General features: G+C 35.9%; 1 protein-coding gene across 4 annotated transcripts in view; it reads left to right on the plus strand.

Annotated features, from left to right (window-relative positions):
* The window catches only part of CDK14 (cyclin dependent kinase 14), a 606959-nt gene that overhangs the window by 342670 nt on the left and 250592 nt on the right, over positions 1 to 13697 (plus strand). For all 4 annotated transcript variants that reach the window (XM_017895344.1, XM_017895345.1, XM_017895347.1 and 1 more), the window contains one exon: positions 10691 to 10811. In XM_017895344.1, the coding sequence (XP_017750833.1) occupies positions 10691 to 10811 (121 nt within the window). The remainder of the gene's footprint in view (positions 1 to 10690; positions 10812 to 13697) is intronic.

Genomic DNA, 13697 nt, shown 5'->3' on the forward strand with positions numbered 1-13697 from the left:
GGTCTACCCCACCTGTGTGGGGCAGGTGGCAGCTGTCGTGTAAATGAAAGACTTTGCTATGTTTATCTGTTAAGTGCAGTGCTGAGGTAAATCAGAGAACAGAGGAACCGTTCATTACCTGGACCGGGAAGGGGAGGGCAAGTCAGGGAAGCTTCTGGAGGCCTTGGCCCTGAGTATAGTTTTGAAGGATATGTAGGAGTCATCTGCTGAATAAGTATTAATAATTACAGGATATGAAACCATGTTGTTCCAATGAACTGAAATAAGAAAAAAAAATAACTACCGGTAATTTGATTGGCTGCTAACAGTTGACTAGAACATAGAAAGGGATGGGAAGAAATAAGGTAGTCACATGTTCTTTTATTCCTTGGAATTTGGACTTCAGGATAAAGCCCAGAGGATCTGTTAAGATTTTTAGCAGAGAACTGGTTTAGATAATCAGATGGTGTTTTAGTTCCTGGTAATAGCCAGTATGAATTAAGTGCTGCTGTAGGCCAGATGTATGATTAAGCATTATCTCATTTAATTCGCACAATACCTTTCGAGTTAGGTGTGGCTATTGTATCAGGGTTCTAGAAGGAAACAAAGGGCAACACAAATGGGGCAATTGAGGGGTGTTCGATGAAGGGACTGTTTATGAAACTCTGGGCAGGGTTAAGTATGTGAAACCCCTTCAGGCTAGCAATAGTGTGGAAAATTTCACTACTCCTCCTGGGAGAATTCAGAGAAATTGGTTCTGGAACTGCCTGAGCAAGAGGTGTAGCCTTCTAAGAAGAACTTAGCCAATACCATTTCCTTGTCCAGCTGGGAAGAAGCCAGGATAACAAATATACTGAGCTCACTTTTCTCCTTTCTCATGATCATTTGGTCAGTTTGCTCCCCATTGGCCAAACCCAACTTGAGGCCAGGGGACAAGGACATTGTAATTACATGCTCATTAAGGACAGGCTGTAGGGAGCAAAGAATAGGGTGAAGGAGAGTCAAGAATGCATCAGAAGAGGCAAATTCAGAGTATCTATCTAGCAGAGTTTTACTACATGTATTTCACAGTCAAAGCCACTGAAGCTGAGCCCCAAATCACACATCTTGTAAGTGGCGGTCGTAGCTGACCCCAAAGAGGAAGCTCTTACATACTACATGAAACTGTCTCTTCATCAGAATATGGAATAGGAATAGGAAGGGCAGACTTTGCAGCTAGGGGACCAGTTAATAGGTTCAAGACCCAGACGTGTTTAAGTCTGAGGGCTTGATGTGGCAGTAGCAGTGGGGACAAAGAAGGGAATGAATTAGAAACAATGGAGGCAGAATGGACAGAACTTTGGGCCTCAATTTATTTTCTGTTTAAAAATAAATAAGAATATTATAGAAGATACAGACTGTCTTAGATCCTTGCCTACACAAAAGCTCTGTGATGACTCTTCTCTGTAGTGATTGTGGTATGTATTTATTTCATGAAATTAATGTATTTTTGAAAATATTCCCCAAATGCTTCTTTTGGAGATTTAAAGTTGTGATGCTTATTTACTACATTAGCAATGCCCAACTCCAATTTCAGGACAACCAAGATTGTCACCAGGTGTCACAAACTGTCTTTATCAAAATACCGATGTGCATGTCTTTTAATAGGCCTCTCCTCAAATAGACTGATGAGAGAAAAGAAAATACCAAAAGTATAGTGAAAATGATTCAGAAAACCTGAGCAACAACCATAAAATTTAAAAGTATTACAATAATTCAATATAACCCAAAGCTTTTTTTTCTTGAATTTGCTCAATAATCGCCTCTTAATTTGCACTGATTCATAAGGGCATTTATTATTGAAGAAACCTGAAATCCTCTTAGTTCATGTTTGAAAGTAATTGCCTATTTTTATATCATGGAATGTTTTAAAAATTCACTTTAGTCAGGGCATTTCAGAAGAGCCTTTTCTTTCAGTGTTATTTATTACATGCCCTTAAGATTGGCTTTGACCACACCCCAGTTTGAGGTTTCTGAAAAAACAAAAAAAAAGAGTCCTTAGGATCCTGTAAGATAAATAGGCCATTCCCTTTTCACGGTCCCCCTCTCCCAACAGTTTCCATTTCCCGCTGTTACCCTGCAAGCCATCACAGCCTTCTAGCTAACTGCTCCATTTATGTGGCTACTGCCTTCCACCCTTTCCATTTTAAAACAAAACAAACCAACCAACAAAGCAGATAAGAGTTATTCTCATTTCAGCAACCAGACCCTAGCTTGAAGTTTCCTGAGCTTTTCTCTGCAGTATTTCCTTATCAATTTTCTTTTTTCTTCACACACTTTTTGTCTGATTATCTGGAGGCTCTCTAGACAGCATCAATCATTCTCTCTAATTTACTCAATGTTTTTGGAACCTTTTTCCAGAACAACCAGCCTGTGTTTTCAGTTTACTTCCCATTCCTATCTTTGCTGTCATCCATCCCACAACCTATCCCTTTCAGTCTCCCTCACCAGGCTAACCAGTCACCATTCTGGACTTTGGACCTGCTGGTCTACCCTACCATCCAATGCGAGCCCAACACTTGCCAGGCAACCTGTTCCCAAGTTCCCAGTCTTCTTGGGGAGGTGGTAGCATTACCTGCATTTTCCTGGCCACTTATTACAGTATGTTCTGGGGTAAATTAGTTTCTCTAGGCATTAGTTTTCTTTCTGTTATATGGGGATATGAATAATCTTACAACATTCTAAGTTGTGTAACCATTAAATGATATAATACATTTAAAACCGTTAGAGTACCTAACCAATTATAACTGCTCAATAAATTATCATGTGTTTTGCCTCTGTATAATGAACACTGTACATCCACTGATTTTCATGATTTTCTATTATCTATAATAAGACCAGGTAAGGATATTGCCTCCTCCTACTACTTAAAAAAGAAAGAAAAAGAAAGAAAGAAAGAAAAGAAAAAGAAAGAAAGAAAGAAAAGAAAGAAAGAAAGAAAGAAAGAAAGAGAAAGAAAGGAAAGAAAGAGAAAGAAAGAGAGAAAGGGAAAGAAAGAGAAAGAAAGAGAGAAAGAGAGAAAGAAAGAGAGAAAGAGAGAAAGAGAGAAAGGGAGAAAGGGAGAAAGGGAGAAAGAGAAAGAAAGAAAGAGAGAAACCTAGCTGGTTTAGGAAGGAAATGGGAAGAGTTTTCTCAGAAGCCTCATACAAACACTCATACTAATTTTTTCTTTCAAAAAGTCAAGAAATTAATAGATTGACTTATTTCCCTTCAAGTGCGAAGTATTTCTCTGACGTAAACCACAGTTAGTCTTACCTTACTTGACCTAATTATGGTTGTAATTATGTCAATAAATATTTTCTCTTTAACACATATAGGAACATACCTGTATAATGTTTTGAGTATATATTAATACAAACAAATGCCTTAAAAGTTCTGAATATTATACCTTGACTTAAAACGGATTCTTATGATGAATCAATGGGTTTTACCTTTAAGTTTTGAAAATTGGTAATAAACCAGCGTGGTTATGGAAATTCATCAAAATTGCCGATTTAGTCAGGCTTTGAAATTCATGTTTTATATTGTGTTGTCATCTAGCATTGGAATAATAACTACACGTTTCATTAACTGAGAAGCAGAAACTAGCAAATGAAATGTAAACCAGTGAACTGTGAAAACGATATATTCACATATACTCTATTGAAAATGAGTTTTCATTCACTGCTAATGCAGATGTGATGTGATGGGATCATTGAGGTGGAATTATTTAAAGGGCTGTTTAAGAATTTGAGCACATATGATCTTCATACATTGAGTGAAGATTTTAGTGAAAAATATTTTCTTAGAATCACTGAGCATTAATACTTGAATGAATTAGTACTTAAAGTTAGCCTAGTCTGTCCCAGGAGTCAACAAACTTTTTCTTACAGGGCCAGGTACTAAATATCATAGCCTATGGGTCAGATGGTTTAATGCAACAGCAGCTGTAGGCAATACGTGAGTGAATGGATGTAGCTGTTTTCCACCCAAATTTAATTACAAAGACAAATGGCTGGCTCTCAGGCCATAGTTTACTGACCCCATATCTCAGGCCCCTCATCATACACATAGTGAAACCAAGGCTAGAAAGCTTAAGTCACTTAATCAAGGAGAAATAACAAACTAGATAGTGCCAGAACCACTACCAGGCATTTAGTTTTGCCATATCACAAGTCTTCCAATATGCATGCTAATGCTCTAAGAACAAAAGTATGTTTCTCATATAATATTTAGCCAAAGAATTCTAACTAGTTGGTTTACCACATCTATTAATTTCACTTAAAGTTGTTATTTACCAGAAAACCATATTGTTTTTATTTTCTATGCAAAAGAGAAAAAATAGAAAAAAAAATAAATCCGGTACTGTATATGAAAGTTAATTATTTGAATATTTTATGTCTTCTGTGGAATGCTTATATTAAAATGTTATTATTTCTGTTATTTAAAAATTATATATATATATATGGGTGTGTGTGTGTGTGTGTATAGTTTTTTTGTTTGTTTGTTTTGTTTTGTTTTTTTAGATGGAGTGTCGCTATTGTTGCCCAGGCTGGAGTTCAGTGGTGCGATCTTGGCTCACTGCAATTGCCCCTCCGGGATTTAAGTGATTCTCTGTCTCGGCTTCCCGAGTAGCTGGGACTACAGGCACCTGCCACCATGCTTGGCTAATTTTTTTGTATTTTTAGTAGAGACGGGGTTTCACCATGTTGGCCAGGCTGGTCTTGACCTCCTAACCTCAGGTGATCCACCTGCCTCGGCCTCCCAAAATGCTGGGATTACAGGCATGAGCCACTGCACCTGGCCAAATGAAATATATTTTTTAAAAAAAATCTGTGCCCTTTAGGATATATACAAGTTAGGCATAATTTATTGAACTTAAAAAATTTGAGGATAGTTAAATAAAATCAAATATTACTTAACAAGTTTCAGTGTTTTCTGGACTTAATTCCTTTTATTTATGTTCAGAGAATACGCTTATTCAGCGGGAAGACTACTGAATAAATCTAAACATTTTAAGGGATTTTGGTTTCTTGTAAAAGTAGCACTGTTGAAAGTCAAGACAGAAAGCAAAACAAATATATTACATTCAAAGGAAAGAAAAGGATATTTTAATTGTAATCTTGAAACTACTTCTCCACTTTAAACAACACCATAGGATGGCAAATGTATTTAAAAAACAAGCAAAAAACAGGCCTGTCCTTAAGATGCCCAATTTTCTGGAAAGGATACACTTCCTAGTAAGTCAAATAAGAGGGAGGGAGTTGGCGGGTACCCACATCTCATAGTGATCATATGAGTAGATTGGGCATTTAAGTCTTTTGTTGTTATTGTTACTGTTATTCGCATTGAGGAATGTTCCAAGTAAACAATAAAATTAATTTTTGTTTTTATTTATGTTTTTTGAGACGGAGTTTTGTTCTTTTGCCCAGGCGTGATCTCGACTTACTGCAACCTCCACTTCCTGGGTTCAAGCGATTCTCATACCTCAGCCTCCCGAGTACCTGGGATTACAGGCACGTGCCACCATACCCAGCTAATTTTTTATTTTCAATAGAAACGGGGTGTCACCATGTTGGCCAGGCTGGTCTTGATCTCCTGCCTTCAGGTGACCCACCTGCCTTGGCTTCCCAAAGTGCAGGGATTACAGGTGTTAGCCACTGCACCTGGCCAACAATAAAAATAATTTTAATAAATGTACATCATTTATTGTCTATATTTTGAAGATAATATTGTGCCATGGTCAGACTTGCTAGTGTAATAATCCAGCAAGAGATGATATGAGGACCTAAGGAGGAGGAAGAAAAGAGGGAAAATTATAAAGTAAAATCCACTGGGTTTTGTGATTTTGTAAGTGGAGGGAGACTACACCGAAACAAGACTTCCAGCTTTGGTGAATGGATGAATGGTGATGTACAGCAGTCAGTTGGAGACGCTAAAGGATGTAGTACTGGTTGGAAAATTGGAGACAGGAAAAATGTTTAATTGAGATACCTGTGGACTATCATGGAAGATCTAAGTGGACATTTTGATAAAGAAACTTGAAGCTTTAGGGGAAGGTTGATGCTAGCAATATGTGTTTGGGATCATCAGTATATATAGATGGTAACTTAAGCCATGGGAGTAAATAAAGTCATTCAGGGAAACCTTGTCAAGTACAGAGAGAAAAGATTAAAGGCTAGAACACCATAAGAAAACGTTTGTTGGTTTTGTATTGATACTCTATAATAGCAGCAATAGAGTATCTTCAAACAGTGTTACCACATCATAAGATATTTAATATAGTAAAAATCCTGTAGGAGGGAGAATACTCCATTTAAAATTATACCAAAAAAGAAATTTTTGGCCAGTTTTTGGCTGTGGAATGTGAATGAAGTCCAAAAGCCTTCACCCCATGGACTGATTCATGGAATAGAGAAGGCCTCAAGTCTTTCCCTTCCCAGTGTAACTATCTTATGGTAAAATATTATCCAAGCATTTTATGTCTGTCTGGAGTCAAGTGATAAAGAAAGGAATGTTTCTCCTAGAAATTTTGATTTTGTGATTAACTAGGAGCAAGACTTTTTTTTTTCTGATTGTTTAATTTGGGGAGTAAGGTATGTTGAGAGAGAGGTGTGGGAGTTATTCCATGATATAATATGAAACCACTGACCAACACAAAGTGTTCGTCTATTTTCTGGAAAGACTCTGAAGTAATGAAAGGTACTATTTCTATACTGCATTTTAGTTTATTGAAAATTCAGCTAGATTTGCTGTTATTAATTTTATTTAGTTAGAAAGGAGTCAGTGTTGCCAGTTCCTTCTCAGTTCCTTAGTCAAAGCAAAGGAATGGGAGTTATCATTTCTGAACTTTATCCTAGGTTGAGCAATTTTCTCCACAGAGTTAAAGAGATTGCTGAAATCCCCAGCCAATTTTACCACCTACAAAGAAAAGGATGCACTGGAATTTGAAGGAATAATTAAATGTGCATGGAATATAAGTTCTAGTTTACATCTGTGTACAGCTAAAAGAAAAGAACCTTGGCTATTTTTGGAACTTAAAATAGTTACTAGTAAAATGCATTTGCTCCTGGACTCTTTTGGTGTATTCTCTGTATTACTTCTGGCTGGAATTATACTGAGTGCCTGTAGGACATCTAGCACCTATGCCTAGTAGGGAAATACATAGAACCAGGTCTGAAGTCCAAGGACAGGTATAAGCTGGAGATAAAATCTTGGGCGAAATCATCTATGGATGACAGTTAAAAAAACTTGACATAAGGCCCAGTGACCTATAAAGTGTATATATTTGAGAAAGCACTGGTGTGAGCATATGTATATATAGCTATAGACAAAACCAGCATTTAAGGGGCAAAAAGGGGAAGGTCCCAGAAGGAGACTAAGTCATTCCAGTTGACTATCCTCTGAGAAATAAAGTAAGAAAATGTAGAAGAAAGAGAGTGGTCAGCAGAGTCTAATGCAGCAGAGAGAGCTATTATGATGAGGCCTGAAGGGTCTTCATTGTTTGGTGCTGAATGGCTGGTCTGCTTAGGGAAAATGTCGGGAGCACTATCCGGTGATTTATTCTGTGTCCATGCCAGAGGGTAGAACCAGGCTCAGGGTAGCAGCAGATATTATCTATAAGATAACCATCATAGAGATGTGAGGAGGAATTTTGTTATTGGATAAGAGGTTAGCTATAAAACTTCTTAACTCCTCCAGAAACTCAAGATTCTGCTATGCTAGTATCAGGGCAGCTCAACTTTGAATCATTGGCAGTAGGGCTTGAATAGCAGGATTATCCCCTTTATTCTGGGGTCTTTCATTAGTTAGAAATGTCAACACCGTGAAGTTGGATACACTGAATTTTATGCAAGCCATTTTAAGTGCCCATCGGAAATTGTACCCCTTCACGAGCACACACTCAGCCAAAGCAGCAACGTGCATATAACCTGAACTTGTCTGGTTAGCACTTTGCTTTTTGACTTTTAAATCAAACTAAACATTAATATAAGAAGTTTTGATAGTAATCCATGAACTGCATCTTTTTAAAAAGGTAGTGTAGCTCTCTTCCTGTAGTGTAACCATAGCAACTGACAAGGAACAGAGAAAGAAAGCTTTCACACATGCTGTGCTAATTAATCCTCTCCTACAGTTTTCTTTCAACTGAAGAATGTAGTTTAATAAATTTTGCATGAGTAAGCATGTTTTGATGCATGAACTATATAAACACATATCAATATCTTTACCAAAATATTTGTTAAAATGTATATATTTATACTGCAGTCTCTTTCTTTCCTCTTTTGTTCATTCTTTTCTTTCTCTTTCTTTGCTTCTTTTGTCTTTCTTTTATTTTGTTTTTTGAGTCATTGTTTTAATGATTTTCTCCCTTCCTGAAAAGTTTTGGGATTTTCTTATCTTATTAACCAAACAGATATTTTAGAATAAGAACTTTTGTCGATCAATATAGAGGACACTTTCTACAATAAATTGTTTTAATTGACTAACTATATTCAAATGAGATGAGAGAATTTTCTCAAGCAATGTAGAGTAATGTAGCTTAAAATGTAATAACATTCTTCACTCTATCTGACACATTTACATGCAAACCATTTTAAGAGACTCAGTCTTAATTAAGCTTTGGAAAGTTAGATATTGAAAGCTATTTTTACTGTTGTTTTGGGAAGTTATGTGGCTCATCTGAATAAAATTCGAGTAGTCTTTGGCCTAAACGTGGGAAAAAAGACAATAATGTAGATAAAGCACTTTTTTCTATTTGTACTTTCCAAAAATATTTAACCAGTCTAGCAAACTCATATTCAGAGTGAGCATAGTTGATCTGAAATTACATGTGGTTATTTTGATTTATACTACTTCTAGGTTATTTTGTGGTCTTATTTTCCCCTTTACAACTGAGGACATCGCAATTTTTTTATAACTAGCCTGGTCTGAGCTGTCAATGAAAATCTTCAACTTTTTTCATTCTCTCATCCTTCTGGCTTAGCTTTCTGACAACAGGGCCTCAGGAAAACCAAGAGAATCAAGCCCGAATATTTTTAGCATCCCATTTGACTTGACAACAGCATATGGAACAAGTCAGAACCTATTTCAGGACTTGTGCCTAGCTCTTTAGTCTCCATATGGAACCATAGTCATTGGAAGAACCAACCCTTTTGATGGGATTACCAAGTTCTGGCCACACTTTATCATCTTGATTGTCCCATCTATTGTTCAATTTTGCGTGAATTAAGGTGGGATAAAACCTTGCAGAGGAAAGAAGGAAGATATTGTTATAGAAATCTGTTATCAAAAATAGTTAATCCATTCATGTGCAGAAAAACTGGGGACCATGAATGTGTAAGTATGTCTGTGTGTGTGTAATCTGTATATTTTAATATGGAATACTTATAAATATTAGCCAATTTATAGTATACCATTGCATTATTAAAACTGACTTGTAGAAAAAAATTGGGGCACTGTAACTGTAGGTGAATTAATTAGAAATTCTTTGTCTTACCAGCTGTCTTATTAATTTTAAAATTTACATATAATACTGAAAATGGAATGCTACATTTAATAAATAAGAAAAAGTCATTTCCTTACTACTACATAAAAAATTTTAAATAGAACATTAAAATGAATATGTTATGGTAAGTTCACTGTAAAAATGTTTTAAGTGCTACAAACATTGTAACAGTAAATAATACTTTATTCTTGTCACTAATGAATACAGCTAGATGGAAAACTGTCAGCTACAGGTTTTTTTCTTTTAAAAAATGACATCTGTAGGATTTTGTGATTTTAAAATAATTGCACATTCATTCCACAAATCTGGGAAAACACCAGAAAAAGTTACTAAAAAATATGGATACATCCCATATTCCAGAGGTAATCACTGAAGACATTTAAATGTATTTTCTGCCAAACTTTTTTCTTTTTTTTCCTTTTTAGAGGGGAAAAAAAAACCAGACCTGCCAATCTTTATTCTGTGCATGAGTGTTTATGGTTATGAGGTCAAATTGCATATATCTTTTCACTTAACACCTTCCCAGTTTAAAAAACTTCTTAGAGGACATTTTAATTTATCATATATAATCTCATCAATGTATGTACCAGATTTGACTATTCCTTTATATTTATTTATTTAGATGTTTTTTCAAAAGAGCTTCTGCAATAAGCATTTCCTAGTGAGTATTTGACAGAACACTGAAACCACAAGAAATTGTAGGACAATTCTTCGAGGAAAGTGTTATACTCTCATCTTGCAGATTCACAATACACATTAGAACAATTAAGAAAACTGAGAAGTTTCACAATTTAAGTATTCTTTAACTTTCTAAATCTATTTTTTTCTCAAAGTTATTTGACCAAGGAACCCTTTCTCACAATACTTATAAATCTAAAAAATTCAAGAGACTTCTAAGCTCCTGTGTTATTAATAGTTTATGAATTATTTGTGTACTCTGCTGATATTTTATTAGATTCATGACGTCAGTGCTTTATTAGGAAATATAAATGTTTTAATAGTTATTAGCATGTATTAAAAACAGAAACCACAATATGCTTTCCCCAGCTTTTTATTAACTTTGACACTGCACTCCTGATTCTGTATTAAAAGATCAGGTTTGACCTTTAAAACTGTGAACATTCAAATTTAAATTCCCTTGTTTTGCTAATGCCTGTTAAACTTCTTTATGTTTCATGTAACCCACAGGTCTTGCAAGAGCAAAATCCGTCCCTAGCCACACATACTCCAATGAAGTGGTTACCTTGTGGTACAGACCTCCAGATGTCCTTCTAGGCTCAACAGAATATTCCACCTGCCTTGACATGTGGTGAGAAATGGAAGCTTTACTCTTGCTAATCTATCTGTAGTGCTTGGTCTGGGTCAAGCCTAGACAAACATCCTAACAGTTTGAATGAAGATTAATGGTGCAGGAGTGTTTGCCTGCATGTGGCCATGCTGCTGGATGTTTTAAAACATGATTGGGAATGTTCTCTAATTAGAGTCTCCTTTGCAGATGGTGTGTGGTAATGGTTCTTGATGGACAGGGGCAGAGACATTTTTCTAACTGTCAGTATCATGATTTTTCTCTCTAAGAGTCTTAATTTGTGACTATATCTTATAATAAGGGAAGTATATATCTCCAGACGGCAATAGGATTGAAGTAGCAGGGAGTGTGTTTAAATTTGCAACAAAGCTCTAATGAGTGGTCTGAAAATTTTGGTGTAACTGTTAGGCACCAATTTGACTCACAGTATGTACCTGAAAACTTCTGACATTAGTTATCCAAAATGAAATAAAATGACTACTTTAAAAAAAATTATATGTTTAATTTTAGGTCTCACTTTCACACATGCTTTAGCAAAGCTTTAAAAATCTATTTTATGAGGTCCAATGACTGTCAAGATTTAATTCATAATTAGTATTAATGGTAAACTATGCTGAGTTCCCTATTAAGTGTGAGCCAAATCAAACAATCAAATAAGGGAATAATCTAATTTTTGGCACGAAGGACAGACTGTTGAACGTGTCTTTTATTAATAGAAAAATTTCTTTTCTAGACTCACAGTTGTGTCCAAAGTAAAACAATTTACATAGCACATGGCTGTTTTATAATAGGAGTCATCTTCCCTTAATGATTATGCCCCCATATGTAGAATTCTGTGTGTTCATGTAAGTTTATGACCTCAGTAAAACTGCAGTATGTGTTGTTTATCTTATTGTTGTATACTTACTTCAGTCCTCTACCCCCAGTAATCTTCCCTTTTCATAAATTGGCCTGTGATGAGGCCTGGCTTCTTTCCTGATGTTTTGATCCAAAATGTTATGGTGAGAAAACAATCAAGTTTCTCATGATCTAGGGCACAGTGCAGATTTTTTTATGTTCCAGCAGCCCTCCCTAGGAATGAGACTTGGGGATTTCTAAAGCCACTGAGGATACCTGCAACATTTTGTGTACATGAGAACATATTTATTTTTATTGAAGTGTAGCTCTAAAGCTTTCAATAGAGCTACAAGAAAATCAGACAATCATACAGCTTAAGATCTGTTGTAATAATTTTGTAATGCCTTATACTAAATCTAATAGCATTTTAGTGATATTCTAAAACACTGAGAATAAAGATGATCATCTGTCATTAAAGGGCTGAGCTAATCTTTATTTTATCACACTTCCTGGCTTTTTTGGGGGGACGGTTGTTTACACAGTTATATTTTTTTTCCCAACACAGGGATTTGGGTAAAACAGATATTTAGATAATTAGTGTAATGGCAGAAAAAGTTGAAAATAAAGGCCAATGAATGAATCAGGATATTAGTTACTTTCTTATCCCTTTCCTACTTCGTGACTTATAGTTGGCTATGCAAATAGTGATTACTTAAGATTCTTGTGTTATGGGGATTTTTCTCTATTTTTGGGGTATGGAAATTCTAGGTTGTCTTTCAGTGAGATCAGTTAGGGACTCTGCTAATAAAACATTGGTTGGAAACATCTGTGGCTTGGAGCCAGTTTTGTGTCAGTTGCTTGGCAGTTCAGTTAAGACTCTACCCTCAAGAACATTTTTTTACATACTAGTGGCTAATGTTTCCCAAACCTTTAAAATCACCAAGAACCAAATGGACTGTGACATAATATGTGTGTTTCTGAGGTATAGCTCAGTATTTGATTTCCAGCGTGTGTCACTTCTTCTTCCACGTGTGTGTGTTCATTCTCTCAAGGAAGACAGTTTGGACACTTTCTGCCAATTTGCTTTGAACAGAGACATAATGGAAGCACAAGAAGAAGACTGTTATTTAAGTGGAAAGGAGGAAAACTGATAGAAAATAGTAGACCCCAAATGCCCTTTTGTCTACATGCCAAGATTATTCATCGCCAGAACCAAATAGCGAATGTGTTATTTCTGAACAGCTTCCCATGCTTACCGGCTCTTTACTTCCAAGCCTTAAAATCTATGTTATATCTATGGTACACCTGCCTGTCTGAATCTGATTTCATTTCAAGCCATTTTCTAAAAGCTATCTTGTTATTATCCTATAAGTCAAATAAAATGTGTTTTTCCAGTTAGAGAGAAGTTCATAGGCACTGATTTCTGCATAATCAATGACATCGATGGTGGGTTTTCAGAGAACTAGAAATGGGACTATAATTGAGTCATGGCTCAGCTGCAGCAAAGAAAAGTGCAAATATTAACCCATGGAGAATAGCAGGGAGGCAGGTGGCAGTAGTTTCAGGCCTTTTTACAGTTCATTTATCAGCATGGGGCAGTAAGGTAGTAACTAAAAACTAACGATCCCTGTACAGTGTTCCATTTTCCAGTTTTCTCTTTAAATAGCCACAGGAAATAAAAATATTAATGAAGACACATATGCATTATCATTTGCCAGCAAGTGATGGAAATCAGAGGTGGCTGTGTTACGATTTCCTCCTCCAGGTCTCCAACACTTGCAATAAACAAACAACCCTGTGTGATTTGGGAACTCATCAAGATAGCTAGTTTTTGATGCTTTTATCAAAATGGATAGTTTCTGATACTTCTATCTCCCTCTGTAAAGGAAATTTTAAGCAGAGGAATCAGATTGAGCATTTCCTCTGTATAACTTCTCTTAATTTTTGGATTTATAACTCTTTGAAAGTTATAGGCATGGGAAATCATTGCTAAGCTTTTCTAAACCAAAAAGGCCTACTGAGTTCTGAAAGCTACATTAAGAGAAGTGCAGA

The sequence above is a fragment of the Rhinopithecus bieti genome, unplaced genomic scaffold (assembly GCF_001698545.2).
Source record: "Rhinopithecus bieti isolate Rb0 unplaced genomic scaffold, ASM169854v2 scaffold_26425, whole genome shotgun sequence".
In the NCBI taxonomy this organism is placed as follows: domain Eukaryota; kingdom Metazoa; phylum Chordata; class Mammalia; order Primates; family Cercopithecidae; genus Rhinopithecus; species Rhinopithecus bieti.